General features: G+C 43.1%; 1 protein-coding gene across 1 annotated transcript in view; it reads left to right on the forward strand.

The window, feature by feature from the left end:
- Positions 1–19,472, forward strand: part of LOC108797772 (neurexin-2-like) — a 242,801-nt gene that overhangs the window by 94,014 nt on the left and 129,315 nt on the right. Inside the window, exon 4 of the mRNA XM_018569429.1 lies at positions 10,670–10,843. Coding sequence (XP_018424931.1) covers positions 10,670–10,843 — 174 coding nt within the window. The remainder of the gene's footprint in view (positions 1–10,669; positions 10,844–19,472) is intronic.

A 19,472-nucleotide genomic window follows, 5' to 3' on the forward strand; every position in this document is an offset into this window, starting at 1 on the left:
GTTTGCATTTATGTAAAAACAATCTAAAGGTGCACATACGGGACGATATCGCGTTAAATGGTGAGGAAGACGTGGAATCTTTGTGGCTAGAACTAGATAGGATGGAGGCTAGCCGTAAACTTATTGTGGGTGTCTGTTATAAACTGCAAGATATAGGAAGGGAGGATGAGGCTCAGCTACACTCCCAAATAGAAACAGCTGGGAAGCAGGGTAATGTCGTTGTTATAGGCGACTTCAAGGGGCGGACTGACCATTCGGGCACTCGGGCTTGGACCGAGGGCCCGCGGCCACGACGGGGCCCGTCACTGAGTGCCCGCTGCTCTTTTATCCAATCGCGGAGGTGCTGAGGGCAAGGCTGTTCAGTTCTGAGTGCCTGGCTCCTCTGCTACCATGTAGCAGAGACAGCTCGTTCTGGACCTGCTCTAGCTCACTCACTGTGTGAGGGAGGGGAGGAGTCAGGAGCCTCTACAGCTAGAGGGATGCCGGGGATGCTGCTTGTCTGTAACGTGTGAAGGGGCCATGGGGGCAGAATAGAAGGAAGTGTCCCTGGACCTGCAAAATCTCAGCCCTGCACCAGAAACAGAGAACACCTGTCTGACGTTCTCCCACAGCTCTTCCAGCACATGAAAAGCCACCATAACATCTACATTCAGGTACTGCTGGATAATAATGATGATGATGAGCAGTTGTTCTGCACTTGATATATTCAATGGCTGGCATAGCCCGTGGTCCTGTTTTTAGCCTGTGATTGATTGACCTGAAATATTTCACATGATTTGCAGTGTTTGAGTTCAGTTGTTGTTCGTAGAGCTAAAGTCCAAACTCTTCTTTTTAATAAAGAAAAAAAGTTAAAATCGCTCTTTTTTTTTTGCTGTTTGCATTTCCTTGGAGAGATTTCCCTTCACTTTCCATCCTGCAGACAAGACAGGAAGTAGGGCTAGTTCACACCAGCCCCAGTGCGTTCAAGCCACACACCAGCCCCAGTGTGATTCGGTGCTGGAACGCAGTGGATCGCATCCCGGCCGGCTCACTGCGTTCTGGGGCATAAGGAGGCATGGCGGTGCATTGAAGTCAACGGCACTGCAGCCACACCCCTTGGCCTCAGGGCGAACGCCTGCACCATAATGCGTGGAACATAAATGCCTGTGTTCCGGTTCAGTGCGATCAGAAAAAATGCTGCATGTACTATTGTGTTTTTATCGCATCGGACCGGAACACTGGCATTGATATGCCACGTTTTCTGATGTGGGCAATCGGATTGAGGCCGGGGGGGGCGTGGCTGCGGTGCCATTGACATCAATGCACCGCCATGCCCCCTCCCGCCCCAGTACGCAGTGAACCGGCCAAGATGCAATCCAGTACGTTCCAGCACTGAATCGGGCCAGAACGCACTGGGGCTTGTGTGAACTAGCCCATAAGGGAAATTGTCTTTTAGCCTTCATTCACAGTAAGCATTTTGTGGTGCTTTTTCTGCCAGAAAAAATACTCATAAAAGCCCCCCCAAAAAACCCCATTCATTTCTATGTCCATGTTCACATCTATAGCTGGAAAAAAGCACATGAGGTTCTTTTTGGCTGATTTTGTACTTCTTGGCCCCATAGACTTCAGTTTTGTGCATTTTTGCAAGTTTTTACATGTGTTTAACCGCTTGCCGTCCGCTCATTGCAAAAAACTGGACGGACGGCAAACGCCCATTGGCAGGTTGCGGTATTTAAACAGCTTTTTTTTCCTGCTCGCGCGCATGGGCAGAAAAAAAACAGTTGAATGTAAACAGCCGCTACCGGCTGTTACACATACAAGCGATCGGCGGCTCTATAGCCGTCCGATCGATTGTATGTGCTGCCATGCACGCCACCCCCCCTCCCGCAGTACCGCCGTCCCACCGCCGCCCATCCTCCTCTTCAATCCCAGGCTCCGCTGCCCCATCTGCGGCCCAGGACCAGCTCGGAAGGGCGTCAGGAGGAAGATGGGAGGGAGTTCAGCATCTTCCTCCTTGCTGATCTCCCTTCGACATCTGAACGCAGAAGGATGTGTAATACATCACTTCCGCATTCCCCTGTCAGTTATCTCGCTGCTATTGCCAGAGAGAAGAAGCTGATGAAGCTGATCTCTACACCGCGGACTTTAAGTGGTTAATGCCTGTTTTTCCATTTACATCAATGTTTCACAATCTGCTCACAAAAACATGCAAATTAATGCACACATGTCAAGCACGCATTAAAATGCGCAAAAAAGTGCACAAATGTGGTACACAAAACACGCATATTTGATATCACTCAGGTGTGAATGAGGGCTTAGACAGTTGTCACTACAATGACTGGAAGACTTTTCCTTTGCACAACTTCCTGTTCTGGTGGCAGCTCAAAAGTTTTGATTTTCTCTTCCTTTTAGACGCAGTAATAGCAGGATCCCTAATATGGGACTTTTTTAGGGAAACCTCAGGTGTAAAAATAATTGGAAGACTTCAAATGAATGGCAACGCAACGTACCTCCCGCATCAAAACGAACAGTAGGTGGGATTGCGTGGTAGTTTGTGATTAAAACACTGACAGACACACAATCACAGACACAATCTCACACACTCACAGACATTCTCACACACACATACACACTCCAAAAAATTGCATTGCATTGCTTGTACAGCTCCCTTGCGCACCCTGTAGAGGTGCCGGAAACCAGAATGTGACGTCACTCCAAGCACACAAGGGAGCTGTAAGCAATGCATGTATGGATGAAGCTCCCTCGCGACCATACCTCTAGGCCACCCCACCTCAAGCTGACACTCGGCACCAGGCAGCATATTTTGAATGGCTGCTTGGTGTGAGAACTGACAGTGCTGCGCTATGGGGGAGGCAGAGGAGCCTCTCACCTAGAAAAGTGGAAGGCATGCGACGTCCCACTGAACACGGGGTCGAAACCCACTTTTGGGTCACAACCCATCAGTTGAGAACCACGGGCTTACACCATATTGTTTTGCCTCCCTCTTAACCAATATTGTAGAAGGTAAAGTAAAAGTCTCTTTTTTTAAAACAGAGCTAAGCTTATACTTTTTCAATGTATTTTTTGGCGATAGATAACATAAATAAATAAATGCTTAAATATGGCTTTAAATTAAAAGAGAAGTATGTAGTAACCTTACCACACATACTGGAGCTGGGGGGCAGATGTTTGCAAACCTCCCTTGCAATATGCGCTCAAACCCTTGCTCCAGTCCTAGATTATTCAGTTCCCCTATCAATTCTCCTGCAATTCACCTGGGATTTTGTCAGAATTTAATAATCTCGGTCAAAATAGCCAAATCAAAAAAATTCTGCCATTTAGCTTGCTTTCCAAATTGTATATACAGGTGAAACTCGAATAATTAGAATATCGTGTAAAGTTCATTTATTTCACTAATGCAACTTAAAAGGTGAAACTAATATATGAGATAGACTCATTACATGCAAAGCAAGATAGTTCAAGCCGTGATTTGTCATAATTGTGATGATTATGGCTTACAGCTCATGAAAACCCCAAGAACCCCAAATCCACAACCTCAAAAAAGTAGATTATTACATGCAATCAATAAAACAAGGATTGTACATAGAACAATATCGGACCTCTGAAAAGTACAAGCATGCATATGTACTCAGTACTTGGTTTGGGCCCCTTTTGCAGCACTTACTGCAATTACTTTTGCACGATATTCTAATTATTCGAGTTTCACCTGTATTGTTCTAGATTTGTAACATTCTCCTCCCAATTCCCCTGCAATCCACCTTTTAGTGAATAATTTCTGTAACCCCAGAATGTATGTCCTTGAGCTGGAAGGAGTCCAGAGGAGGGCAACCAAACTCATAAAGGGAATGGAGGACCAGAGCTATGAGAAAAGGCTACTAAATTTAAACATGTTCTCATTGGAAGTAAGGAGATTAAGGGGGGACATGATTTTCATGTACAAAATGTTTACCGGGATAGCAACATTAGCAGCAAACTTTTTACAATTAACTCCATGACAAGGACAAGAGACCACCACCTAAAATTGGTGGAGAAAAAATGTCAGCACAAGGGACGAAGGGGTTTCTCCTCAGTTAGATCAGTAAGGGTCTGGAACTCGCTGCCACATTCTGTGATTTCAGCTAAGAGTGTGAAATCATTCAAGAGGCGATTGGCTAATTTCCTCAGGGACCGTAATATACAGGGGTACAAGTACTCTTAAGAATTAGATCAAACAGGGACCTATATATACATACGCACACATCAGTAGGACCATACACATGCACACAATAGGTTGGACTTGATGGACATGTGTCTTTATTCAACCTCAATAACTATGTAACTATGTAACTTTGTAGTAGAGTAAATGGAAGAGATTTGTGTCCGAAGAACAGCTGGCCAAAATTACAAATCCTCTGGACAGAAGCAGTAACCATATATATATATATATTTGGGATTTCACCATAACAGAATAGAGAAATATTTTGTACACTGAAAAGCAAATAAGCCAGTTAAAGTAACAGAAACGGTTACTTCTTTTTACCTGACACTGAGGAGTACCTGCATAGAGTACCTGCATAAGGCAACCTCTTTGTCCAACCCATGGCCCAACATGGAGAAGGACAGAATTTGATCATCTTCTATCCGATAGGACTCAGTTATCTTGTATACCTCTGCGTGCTGGATGCTGCAGGCGGGGAGGGGCAGGCCGAATGAGTCCATCGTTCAGGCAGGGGGTGGGCCAAATGTGCATGACGCTCAGCTGAGGAGGGGTGGGCTAACGATGTTGAATGCTGCAGACAGCATGCCCCTCCCCGTCTGCAGCATCTGACACATTTGGCCGCATTAACACCATGGGAGGGAGCTTGGGACAGGGAGCCGACTCGTGATCTACCAGCGTTAGCTTTGGGCACCCCTGATGTTCTGTAGAGTCTTTGTGTTACAGATCATTCAGCCTCCAAACATCTGTTAGTCAAATCACCACAGTCAAATCACCACAAATACTTTCCACAAGTCCCGCTAATGCACTGTTCCACAAAATCAATCTGACTAGTGTTGGGGGCATATACAGTATATTGGCCAGAGTGACCCTTTGGCAATGAATTGTGCCCTTAAGGAAAATAATTTCTCCCTCGTCATGTGTATATTGGTCAATATATTGCCATGAAATCTGTTTCAAGAGAGGTATACTCAAACCGCTTGATTTGGAGTCTAGAGTGGAACTGTGGTAACAAAGAGGGTATTGGTGGTTGGAAAGCTTAGGTACAGCCCGCTGGCAGAAGTGTGTTTCCTATAAGAAAACTGAATCTGAGTGCCATCTTTCCACAAATCAACCACTAAACGCGAGCGTTTCTCCGGGACATTAAGTCCACTAACATATTTAATGAGGTTATATGTACAATTGGCATCGTAGATAAATATGGTACAGCATGCAACTAAAGGCCACACCCAAGTAGTATTGTTGTGTAGCGGATCCACCTATTGATCTCAGCGGTGGCCGCGTGCTGGTCTGCGTGCATTTCACATGTTTCAGCTTGTGGAACCCGGCTTGGTTGCCCTGACTACCTTTGTAGTGGCTCAGATCCCCTGGAATACTTTGAACACAGAGTTCACAAGGAATCACAGCACATTGCCCTTTCATGATGGAGCCCACCTCTGACAGCATCCTGTGCCTGGCCTGACCAATATTGCCGTGATCTCTCCCCACATACACTCCTTTACATCGCTATAACAGCAGTCCAGCCCACCACAAGTTCGCTTCCAGGAGAAACCCCCCATCTTAGAGGTTGGGGGAAGGAGCAGTCCACACACAGACAGCCTTTTGAACATTTACCTAAACATCTTCTTATGTTCAATATAATACAGACTTCAGTCATCCCATTCACTGATGACAGTACATTACTTGTTCAAGCACACAGGAATAGTTACCAATGGATAGCAGAGAAGAAGGTTGTCGAGGTGTAGCCCATAGACAATGGATAGGTATTGCCCACAGTCCTGCATTCTAAACAGATGCAAGTAGTCCCATCAGATAGCGCTGCTCCTGCCCTCCTTTGCTTTCCCCCTACATGGTGGCAGGCCTGGTCCTGTGCCTTCCCATGGACCAGCCTTCTGTAAACCACTCAACCTCTCTTGTTCACCTAGACACTCCCTTCTTCTCCCTCTCGATGGCTCCTCCACCCAAAACTGTACAGTATATATGCCTCTCCCTGGACATAGAGCTCCCTCAGGGCAGAGCAACCTTTAACCTTACAATGACTCCCTCAGTCACTCCCTATTGCCTATGGGGACATCTAGTGGCAGATTGGCATACTGTAATCCTCATTCCTGCCCACTACCCTACACTATCCACCAAGCTGGACCCAACCCCGAGAAGAAGAGGCAGAGGTGAAAGAGTAGATGCAGGAGAAAGAGAGTGAAGGGAAGAAATACTACCAAAGGACAGCCCGAAGGTGGTCTAGCCAGAAAAAGAAGAAATAGAGAAGAGAACCTCCATATGCCCATGACTATATCCCGGCTAGAGATGGGAAGGGCTGGGAAAAAACTGAAAAATTGGGGAAATTTTGTTTTTCTTCTGGAACAATTTAAATAAAAAAAGTGTGGAATATGTTCTTTACAATGATAAATAATATATCTTTGACATGGTATTCAAATTATATAACATGAAGATCTTAACAAAAGATTTCTGAGACTTTGGGGGTGATTTACTAACCTAAACACACGCACGCACCAGGTGCGTGTGATTTTCACACAGCAAAACGTATTTATCAACCAAAAAGTCTCTAAAAGCATATTTCCACTAATGCCATATATGGAAAAATCATGCACATGATGCATATATAATGCTGCTTCACAGTTTAGACAAAAAATGGTTAGCTCATGCATTTACATTCCTGCATTCATCAACGCAAGCAACACAACGTAGAGCTAATTTACACAACATCACCTTGTAATTCATGCAGGGCTTTGCACAACACACCTGCTGGGTGTGTACACACTACAAAGGTGTTTAGATTCCACCCATAGATCATGCTGGGAGGGAACACACTACAGAGGTGTATACATGTTCGTGGTGTGTTTATAAGGTTAGTAAATCAACCCCTTTATGTAAAATGTTGTTGCCATCCAATACACGCTGCTACAAATCTACTGGATCCAAGATTCAAAGGCAGTGTTGTTGTGAGTGATGAGAATACAGCTGTTGCATTTGACTGGATTACAAAACAAGCTGCACAGTTAGGACTTGATGTTGGAAAAGTACTTTCAAATGTTGCAGAATATAGAACATCTTCAGGGATTTGGGCCAGGAATGCAGTCTGAGATTCTGCAACACATATCCCTTCTGCAACATGGTGGCAAGGTCTCTGCACAACATACCCTCTGACACCTCTTACATTTCGCTTACTGCAGATTCCTGCATCTTCTGTGCCATGTGAAATAATCTTTTCTATGTTTGGTAATATTTATACCAAATCAAGAAACAAACTGACATGTGAAATGGTAGAAAGGCTTGTTTCTATCCATGCAAACATTAGGCTTTTAGAAGTCCATGGGAAAAATGACAAATATGAAGAGGAAGAAGAAACAGAAAACGAGAGCTTCTCAACGATAGTTCAGAATGAGATAGATTAAATTGGATGTACTGTATTTGTTGTGTCTTCTTTGCTTTTCTTAATTTATTTTTTTAAAGTACCACTCCAAAGTTAAACCTCGCTATGGAGCTTAAATACTGAGGATGACCTTACTGGGTGTCCATATCCTACTGGCTCAAATAATGCCAGTTACTTACCTTTTTATTTGCTATTGGTGCTAAGGGGCAAATCTGATTATCTTTTATGTTGATGGTTTATTGCTTGTTTTGTTGCTTTTGAGGGAAGGGGGGTGGCTACATGTTCTCATGTATAGTGGAAATTTTATTACCATATGCAGTCCTTGTTATTCAATTTCTAATAAAAAATTAAATTGAAAAACAGCAAGTTTAGTTTATTTACTGAATGAGCTGTACTTTTATTTCAAGCATAACACTTTATATACACTGCATTTCACATTCCTAGTGTAACAAAATGACTTTCAATTTGTAAAATACTCCACACTGAATTTTTTTTTTCAATTTTTCTGAGCATTTCAATTTTTTCCAGAAAAAAACAGGGAAAAAAGTTTTCTCTCATGGATTAAAAATTTCAGGAAATGTTGCATCTCTAATCTCAGCTGTCTGGGTCAGGTAATTCATATCAGAATCAAGGCAAAGGATAAGAAAGCTAAGGGTAATACATGGGACAAACCCATCATCCACACTATAGTAGCCATGCACCAACAGTGTGCAATAGACTAAAGTAACAGATAATGACCTGCACTAATCGCCAACATCAGCACAATTAGTTTCTAAGTACATAGAGAAAATCCTCATGGGCAGCCGATTCCAAATAAGATAAAACATTAGTACAAATGTAATAATAAAAGCATAGACAACATAACTATTTACAACATAGATATTTACACATTTACATTTGACGAGAGGTCCACTTGGCCAGCCATGCTCACTCCTTGTATCTCTCTACTGACTGCCACCAAAGGAAAGGAAAAGGCAAGAACCAGCCCACCTGAACAACAGAAATTATCCGCCTGAAAAGTACTGTAATGAGAATATGCATATACCCATGATAGTAAAATGCACCATAAAGGCAGGGAGTGAAGCATTCAATCACCCCACCTTAGCTCAGAAAAAAAAAATGGCGGTAATGATTCTGCACTAGTGCACTGGGGACTCTAGAAAAACATAATTCAGTCTGTCAAAAGGACCGGAGTGTGCAGGTAGGATTCAAGAGAAGCAAGGAGGGTCCACTAGGAAACCATAATGATCCATAAATGTCTGTACTCCTGGAGTCGTAAAAGCCAACCAAGGCCACCGTAGATGAATGTCTCCAAGTCTGAGGCTGACAAGCCTAGATTGATCATCTAGATTACAGGTCTCACAAACCATGTTCAATAGACCCAGCCACCCAGCCCACATAAAACCTTTTTGAATGTACTATCTCTAAATATACTCCCAACAGATCCCAGGCACAAGGAGACAGCCACACAAAAAGGCCCATGTTAACCAAGCTTGAAATATAACCAATATACTTGCAGACCAACAAGCACGGACTGTAGGTCGGAGCAGGAATACATGGCTTCCTCCATCCCATGTCCCATTGGAGATCAGAGACAACCTAGTGGCATGCCAAGAAGGGTGAGATCTTCTAGTGCTTCCATTTAAGTTGCTTCTCTGAGGTAAAACAGGAGTAGTTGACAGGGTAGATCTCAACTCCAGCAAAGCGAGTCAGTCTGGAACTTCCCCACCATCAGTACCCAGGAAGGCCAGCACTTCAGGGAGCTATTAAGATTCGTGCAACAGAAGGGTCTTTTTGATCTGTCAAAACTGGAGGTGGAACGGTGCCACCACCAGTAAGTGGCAGCCATATTGCAGATCTTTTCCAGGAGCGGTCGCAACAGGCGTCTCATGTAAAAAGTGTGTCTGGCTAGGTCTAGGTGTGCCTGCACTTGAGCACCATTGAACTTCACAGGTCCCTCGCTCCAGACTTTGTCTGAGAATTCCTTCTTTTCTAGTGAAAAAGTCTACTCTGCATGGGATGCCACAGGGCTGCAGCCGAGCTGCCAATCTAGGGCCAGCTATATAATGCACTCAAGTTAATGTTCCGTGGTCTCATTTCTGTCCAGAAAGAAATTAAGTATTACTGTCACTGTAATCCAGAGATCTACTTCTACTGCAGCCTCCAGGATGCTGCACAAACTCACATTGGTCCTGTGTTACCTATTTTCGCCATCTTCCAGGTGCAGATGGAACAAAGAGAGCTGTTGGTGATATGCCCTTCGCCATCGCCTCCAATGCAGCTACCCTTGAAGATAGCCCAGTAAGCATCTTCTCCAAGTGGATTACCCAATTATCTATTTCTGAAACTGTTTAGGTTCTCCACAAGCTTCTTGTCTAATGCAACTTTGATGTACATTGGCAGGCCCCCCAGGTCAGTCAGTCAAGGAATATCCTTAAGTAGTAGACATAAAGTCCTCCCTGTTGCGGCCTTCAAACTACTTGCATTACGAAAGACTGAGCTCTGCAGGGACTCTAACCTCAACATCAAAGGGCTAGCTATCGGGGATTCCGGGGTTGTAAGTAATGGGATAGGACCCACTTATCCACATCTGCACCACTTATGGAAGCACATGTCTGTGCCATGTTAGGTCTAATCGTTCCTGTGCAACAAAAAGTCTATGAAGGTCAGCAGACTGAGGGTCTTGCTGACTTCTCTGAGCAAAAGGGATTTAAACAGCACAAAATACCAGGAAAAACCCATAGCAGACTCAGAGCTCACAGACTGACATCTCCCCCACCATTGACATATTTTAAAGTCATACTGGCACAGAATAAAACTGATGATGATTTTGACAGCCTAATGTATCCGGTATGGAAACATATTGGTCAATATGTTTGGGGGGTTTGTAATTGTAGGAATGTTAAGAACCACTGCTCTAGTACATTAGTCACAATTAAATTATGAAGTAAATCCGTAATCAGTTTTCTTCATAATTTTCTTTTTTCTATTACTCTTTATCATTCTATTATTATTTTTGAAATTTCTTTCCATGCTTTCCTAACTTCTTTTTGTCCTCTACCTTTCTGTATGTTTATATCCAGGTGAACTTTATATTGGTGGCCTTCCAAGAAATATGTATGCCATACTTCCAAAGCTTGTTGCATCTCGAGATGGTTTCCAGGGGTGTCTTGCTTCTGTGGATCTCAATGGACGTCTCCCAGATCTCTTAACTGATGCTCTCCATCGATTTGGTCCAGTAGTGAGGGGATGTGATGGTAAGATTAAAGCATAAATGTCTAGGCAAAAATAAGAATAATATACTGTATTTAGTACATCTCTGCAATACATGCACATTTCCCCAAGTTTTATCCCTTTAACCCCTTCATGATTGAGCTTGTTTTTGTTTTTATTTCTGTTCGTAAATGACTGACACACTTTTGAAATTTTTGCTGTGTGATTCTTCCACGTCAGTAATATACTTTCATACAAAGTGCACCCACACATATATATTGTTTTTTAGAGGACAGATAGGGCTATATATTTATATCACATATGTGTGTCTAACGCCTCACTTAGGACAAATAAAATATTAAAAAAGGGGAAAAAACGTATTTTTTTAACAAAACCAGCACAGCTAAAAAAATAATGCAATACATACATTCATTTATTTGTCCCTTATTTTTTTACACTTATTTTTTAAATTTTTGTACACTTTTCACTATTTTTTTTTTTTTTTACACTTTTCACTTATTTTTGTTCACTTTTCACTATTTTTTTTTTTTTTTTACACTTTTCACTTTTTTTATAAACTTAAAAATTTTATTTTATTTATTTAATTATATCCAGCAGTCATTGTGAATTAATCTCACTATTACTGCTTGATAAATTAATACATTTTTGGTTATTATCAGGCTGCTTCAAACTTCAGAACAGCCGATAATAAGTTAGTGACACTGATCCTGCAGCAGTTCAGGATTCAGCTGTCACTGAATGTTTCAGAAAACTGAAACATTCCACTTTCAAGAATAGATACATTATGTGTCTATTCCTGAAAGTCAAAGATAAAAAAAAAAGCCAGTATAGCTTGAGAGAGATATCTCTCTCGATCTATAAGAGCTGTCAGAATGCCGGCAAAAGCCGCATGTGTGCCCGCTCTGCTGTGACTCTCAGACACCCGATATTAAGGTATCGGGTGTCTGAAAAAGGTTAACCCTTTCATTAATGGATGCCTAGATAGTTAGACATCCATTACTGAATGGTAACCGCTGATTCTCAGCGGTTACCAGCCTTAACTGCAGCAAATAACTCGTCACGTACAGTATAAAATCCGTGGAACCGCTATGGGCAACTCTATTTGTGGGATTTCTCGAAAAATAGCATACCTTTCAATCAGAGATGTTTAAAAAGCATGTTATAACCTGGTTAAGGTACATAGATGGCATATTCCTCATCAGGTCTGGTGTTACTCAACTATGTAACGAGTTTGTTTTATTTCTGAATGGTTTAAAACTTTTGGCGATAGTGGATTCTCTTTTTCTTTTTTTAAATTACGTGCATGATGTATGCAAGCATATATGTATGTGTATGCATCTGTACATGTATGTATATTCCTTTATATAAATACTATAAAAATGTTTTCAAATATTTCAGATCTGAATCCCGTACTACTCTCTGGTACTCCCTCCTATATGAGCATTGGTTCTTTCTTACACATATTGGTGTTTGATTGGACCATTATTCAATTAATCACGGACGTCAAATTCAAATTCACTGAAGGGTGCCCCTATTCTTTTCAGCAGTCATTTATAACAAAATTCTTTTCAGCAGTCATTTATAACAAGATCCACACTTTTTTACCTGATCTCTTTTGACTGTTTTCATATCTGATGCTCAATATGGAATCGTACCTCTAGACTGATAACTAATGGCAATTTTTACATATACAGTATATACCGTCCCAACTGTTTAGATTTCATTTTGTTTAATTTCAACATGTCCACTTATTCCATAATTTATGTGCATCTCTGTTTAATAGACTTGCTTTCAACACTTCAGCAGGTCCACACACAATAGCTATTCTCATGACTGCCCTTTTTGTGAAATAGAAATAATTAATGTGTTATCCACCTGCAATACTGGCTAGCACCAGCAGGTGGCGCCCCTGCGTGTCAATACGTTACGTTTCACTGGAAGCCATGTACACTGCAGATCCAGGACATTTTCTCTTCTCTCTCTCCTTCTACATTACACACAGCTGGCTCTCTGCCAGCACCAGTGGGCGGGATCTTCCTCTGCACACAGGACCTGACAGCGTCCTGTTACCATAGTAATGATCGGAACTGAATGGCTGCTGGAATATACAGCAGTCTCATGATGTTACAGGCTTCGTTTTTCTTCTCACACCAAGTAAGCCACTTACTTTTTGATCCAAGGCTGATATGTGTTCATATGCAGCATTTCATTGATGGCACATAGTACTTTTCTATACTGATTATACTGTATATGACAGCTAACATCTGCACATGTTTTTGGTGGGATTATGATGTCATTGTGATGTCAGAGGGTGTGTTTATTGGTGTTTTATGCAACTGTCTGTCTATTTATACCTAGATGTGATCACTGTACAATTGTCAATGCTAAAGCCTGATGAAGGACCCTGTGCGGTCCCTAAAGCGCTTGTTTGGTCATATGACAAAAAACTTCAATAAATGAAGCTTTTGATATCTCAAAAAGACTGGTGTGCTGGTGACATTTCTACAATTTTACTGACATTCGCGGCGCCATCCGCAGTCACTGCGAGCACCCCCCACTACAAGGGACATATCGGTAAGGAGTGTGACAACGATAGTACTTATTACTTAATGTGCGGCATAATGGGCGCAATCGTCATTTTCGCAGGTATGCGCACCCGACGCATGTTTGCAAGCATGTATGTTTGGGGATGGGACTTTTTAAATTCTTTTTTATGTGTAATTTTAAAAAAAATTTCCTATTTTTTTTTCCACTTGACTTTATTGCTATTACATAGGGGGCTAAGAAACCCCCCTATGTGATAGCAAAAGATGTGATAGGTCCTCTTTATGGAGACATCAGTGGTCTCCAAGACCCCTAATGTCACCTAGGGCCCCGGGAAGTAGTAAAGTTAGGGGCCTGCAGCTCCCTTAATCCGGCCTTGACACCCGAACGGGCTGGATCTGGCCCGCGGGCCGTAGTTTGAGAACCCCTGCCCTAGACCAATCTGAAAAGGAGCCATTTATCGATACTCTCTGGACCCATTCCTGTAGCCAGTTCTCTATCCATATACACACCATTTCATCTATGCCCATAGATCTCAGCTGTTGATGTGCCAGAAATATGCTCCTACTATATGCTCCTACTTTCTTTTTTGATATGACAGAATTTCTAAGCAAGTGGTGTTGAACCTACCCATTTTATTTCTGATGGATTACTAAAGACACAGACCTCCCCTCATCTCTCTTCCCCCTATATCCATAACCCCTCCTTTTGCACAGGTAGAGAGCAAGTGAAGTCTGCTTCTAATATTTTTGCCAAAATCAACATGGATTTTTTTTTTACACTGATTGAACACCTTCAGTGTTATTTTTAGCAGACCACAAGTAAGTAAATAGTTAATTGTTAGGGTTATCATACACTGGCTGTGAAACTAAAATGCTAACTACATTTATAGACCAAAATTAGAAAAGCAGTAATAATGCAAGTGGAACATGAATCTTCCTGGTTCATTTATTAAAAGGATTGTCCATCAAACAAAACAAATAGGTAACGCAATACTCCACCCATACTGTTTACATTATTAATCCTTTAATTTAACACAATGATTTGTTTGGGAAGGTAATTTTCCTTCTCTGTCCTAGTTAACAAATAAGGAGTACACAACAAAAATTGCAGAATGTAAAAGCATGGTATACACTTATTTCACCAGATATATGCTCATATATCTATCGTTGACCTCTCCCTGTGCACCTTCTATAGTCTGTGGAAAGACAAAACCTTTTACAATAAGCTGATGATCAGTAATAGGAGGGTGGTAGTTTCTTTTACTTTTCCCAGAACTAAGTCTATTTTCTCAGAAAGCATAGGGAATATCTACAGATAATATAGCAATAATATTAATATACAAACATATTTACAAAAGGACAATTTAGTGTATAAGAAATAAATACACTCACATATGGTGCCGTGCAAGGGTAAACCTATATTCCACTGGAGACCGGCTGTACAGGATCAGATGCCACTAGGTTTAAGCTAATGGATCTAAAAGTAATAATTTAAATATCAGTAGAGCAGAAAGGGGGGGAGGGGGGCAATTGTGCACCCCTCTCCTCCTGCACCATACCAGGTCACATGCCCTCAACATGTGCAGGGTGCTTTACCAGAAGGGACGCCCTTGCAAAGCACCTTGTCCCCATGCTGATGAGGCTTCTTCCCCACAAACCTGGCCCAGCGGTTGTGGGGGTCTGCAGGCAGGGGGCTTATCTGAATCTACGAGCCCCCATTCATAAAGGGGCACCCAAATGCCACCTTTCCCCTCGTCAATAAGTAAGGGGTAGTTTTACCCCTACTCATTCGCCAAATACACAGTAAAATAGTAAATAAACACACCACAGCAGTTGGTAAAGTCCTTGAAGTCTTGAGTCATGATGCCACAGGACTTGTCCCGTCCCTTTGTTTACCTTCCATTAGGCGACAGAGAGCTGCCAAGGACTTGTCAAAAACAGTCTGCTGTATTTATTTGCTAATAAAGGATTTTACAAACTGGTGTGGTTGTAATGCTGAGTCTCACAGTTAGGTGTTAACTAATACTACCAAAGGATTACCTGTTAGGATCTGTTGTAGATTTCACAATACATATGTAACTTAATGAGCAGTTAACATCTAGAAACGCCTAGAATACATTATTAAGGATTATGTCAATACATATCAGTTGTTTATCCTAATAAAGTAGAAACTGCTATACAGACGCTCGTGTCCATACATCAGTTTCTTTAGCATTGTGCTATATGGGTGCACCTTGACCTTTTTCCTCTAGGATAAGTGTGGTATCGAATTTAATTCTGCCTATGACAGATCACAGCTGCAGAGGGTTGCTTCCCATATTAAGGACCATCTTCACTAGTATCACAGAGATGGCACTTTTAGACCTCGTAGTTGTAGTCAAGTACAATTATTTGTTAGAGGGACAACCAGGGACAATCAGTTTGCAATTGTACTGGTCTAGGTTAGTAAGTTTCAAGTTACACAATAGGTGAGTATATCAGTTTAATATTCACTGACATGGAAGTCCAGATATTCAGTGATTACCTATATTTCCTCATACAGTTTCCCTTGCCTAGGTTAAGACAAACCTCTGTTCCACACTTTAGCTCACAACAATAACATCACAGTCCTCTATATTCATTCATGGTTTATAAGAAAGATCTCCAAATAAGACTTGCGGTTAGGGGAGCTGATTGATGAATCAATGGAGTTCTGTGACAGGATTACTGGAGGATGTGCGTCCTTGGATGCAAGATGATTTGCACTTAACTTCTAGGATTCATGCAGTCACACTTGCGAGATGACTGCATGGTATTCGGTTCCAGGAGTCAGCGGCTGCGGGAGGTATGTCTGGAATCACAGGGAAGTGCTGTGAGTATGGCTTCTGTGCTGACAGGCTGAAACACACCTATAGTAGGCTGAGTACGATGTGGATCTTAGGCTGAGCATAGGGCGAAGATGTGGTCAGGCAGGCAAGGGTCGGCAACAGTCTGGCAGCGAGGTACAAAGTCGGGATCCAGGGGAGTAGTCAGGAGGCAGGCTGAGGTCTTGAGACGATCGGGCAGCAAGGTACAAAATCGGCAGAACCTTTGTGCTACTGGCTTTTATTGAGAGAAAATGGCCTCCCACTTGTGGGTGTTGCCCCTTAAAACTTTTATAAAAGTGAAATACCATGCATTTCACTTTCTCATCTCTAGTTGGCAGCAAAGCATCAAGAACTGCCATCAGTAGTCCAGGTTGATTTAAGTCTTGACCAACCTAGGTGTGATTGTTTACACAAGGCTTCCCAATAACACCATCCCATTGTGATATGAATAATGGGAAAACAATACAGAGCAGCCCCACCATTGTCAAAAAAACAGTTTGGTCTGTTTAGAAGGCACCGTCCATTGTGAGAAACCAGCTCTCTGTCAATAGCCAAGCAAACAATACTTGTGGATTCCATGTCTGAAATATTCATTAGCATAGCAACACAGATGGTTAAATAGTGAACTGGTGCTGTATCATCACTCTGAGACAGGAATATGTCAGGAGTTTGCCACAGGTTGCAGAATAATTATGTTTATGGGTTTGATCATAAGAGGGAGCCAAAGAGGAACGGATAGTTCTAGACACACTGCAACAGTAGACAGGCTGCAGCTCAACAAGACAAGGAAGGGTATGAAACCATGACAGTATGCAAAGGTCCAGAGGCAGGTCAGAAGACAGGAAGGGTTGTACATGGGAATGAAAAAGGTCTCAGGTCGCAGGTAAACCAGGCTAGCTGAAGGCCACTTAGTAATCTCTCCATGTAGCTTATAAATGCCACACAAGCACACACATGCATGTGCACTAATGCACATCCAGCGGTTACTCTATGCACTGGTTTTCTTGTGCTGAAACAAACCAGATCTTCTTTACACAGTCTCACAATGTAAACTTTTTACATGTAGTTATATATGTAAAATCAGCCAACTTTAAAGTCTTCTCTGATGTCAGCAGTTATTAACATTTGCAAATGTATTGTTAAATGCTGACAGTAGACAATCTGCAGTCTCTATCTTCCCCCTAGCCCTAATCATCACACAAGTCTCATCTGATGGGTCCTGGACCTCTGCAGACTGAACTCTTTGGGCTCAAACCTGCTCTGCCTTGCCTCCTTTTGGTACACAGACCCCAGAATTATCATATCTCTGCCGATACAGTTCTTCCTGCTGTTTCCTTTAGAGACGGAAAATGCCCCAGGATGCCCCAGGAAAGGAAAATTACGGAAGGTAAGTATTCAATTTTCCATTTTTCTGGGGCATCATGGCAGCACACGCTGGGAAATAATGACCACAACAGGGAGGGAAATGCTTAGAAATGTAATCGGTAGTAGAAACATTCACAATAACGCTTCTGCTGAACTCAGCTGTAGTCAGCAAAGATGGGTCCACCCGATAATGACGAATTAATGTATGACGAGAAGACCAGGAGGCTGCCTTACAGATCTTCGAACAAGCTGCCCATGAAGTTGCAAGCCCTCTAGTGGAGTGAACGATGATCGTCTCAGGAGGGGAAAGTCCCTTAGTGGAATAGGCTTCTTTTATGGTTTTGACAAGCCAAGAAGCATACGTTCTGGCTGACACTGCCTGTCCCTTTCTGTAGCCCCAGGGGATGATGAACAGGTTGTCCGAGGACCGTATAGACTCCGTATTTTGCACGTAGCTCCTTAGAGTAGTAGCAACGTCAAGTGCATGTGGTGAACCTGAGTTATCAGTCAGCACAGGAAGCACCAGTTCGTGGCTGAGATGAAATGAGAATGCAACCTTTGGTAGGAATTGAGGCAGTGGCCTCAAGACAACCCTGTCCGGATAGAATGTGCAGAAAGGAGGCGAGGCCGCCAAGGCATGGAGCTCCGAGACCCGTGTAGCAGGTTCCAAAGAGATGAGGCTGGAAGCCAGGTGGAATGGAGTTTCAGACAGGACCAGAGACAGGCCCCATAGGGGGAACATCAGACAAGAAGGAGACTGAATTTTGAAGCAGGCCTTTAGGAACTGTATCACCAGTGGGTGTAGTGCCCATCGTTTGCAGGAGAGAGCCGATATAGTGGAGACGTGTATCCTCATGGTATTCCAGCTAAGGCCTCTATCGAGGCCCCGCTGAAGGAATTCCAGTACGTTGGAGATGTCTGGGGAAACCGTGTTAAAGTTGTTGTGTTCTGCCAGTTCAAAGAACCTGTCCCAAACTTTCTGATAGGTAACGTTAGTGGACTTTTTAATGGCCTGTAGTAGCGTGTCAACCACTGCCTGAGAGCAACCTAGGTCTGAGAATCATTGCCTTTCAACCGCCATGCTGTCAGGTTTAGTTTGTCTGGGAACAGATGCAGAGTTGGACCTTGAGATAGGAGGTCGTGTCGAGCCGGGAGGAGTATGGGACGCTCCGTGCTAAGGTTCAGTAGCAGCAGGAACCACGGCCTCCCCGGTCAGTATGGAATGAAGGCAAGTACGACCCCTGGATATGTTGTCAATCTGTGAAGGAATCTCAATATTAGAGGGCATGGCGGGAAGGCATAGCCCAGCCGGAAGGTCCAAGTGCATGTCAGTGCAACTATTGCTACCACTTGCGGGCAGCTGAAGAGTGCATTGAACAGTTCCGACTTTGCGTTGCTCAGGCTGGCGAAATGGTCGATCTGCGGTGTACCCCACAGGGAGCAAATGTGAAGATAGGCGTATTGGTTCAGGCTCCACTCATGGTTGCTTAGCAGTGAGCGGCTCAAGAAATCCGCTAGGAAATTCTGGTCCCCTGGTAGATAGCGGGCAGTCAGATCCCACAGCTGATTCTGTGCCCATTACATGATTGGCTTGAGCTCCATGCTCAGAGTGCGGCTGTGTGTACCGCCTTGGTTCCTTACATAGGCCATTGCCGCCTGGTTGTCCATGTGCTGTAGAAGCGGGGCGAAGGCCATGAGGGCATGGAAAGCCGCCCTCATTTCCAGGACATTCGAGGGTAGTAGTTTGACCTGGAAGCGCCACCTTCCCTAGGCTGCCAGGTCCCTGCAGTGAGCACCCCAACCGTGATGACTTGCATCTGAGGTCACTATATCTGGTTGGTCTGGTCGAATCCTGTGATGGCAAAGGAGAATCTCTTCCCGTAGCCATCAGTTTA

This window comes from Nanorana parkeri, unplaced genomic scaffold, assembly GCF_000935625.1.
Source record: "Nanorana parkeri isolate BGI_ZX_2015 unplaced genomic scaffold, ASM93562v1 scaffold1334, whole genome shotgun sequence".
NCBI classification, from domain to species: domain Eukaryota; kingdom Metazoa; phylum Chordata; class Amphibia; order Anura; family Dicroglossidae; genus Nanorana; species Nanorana parkeri.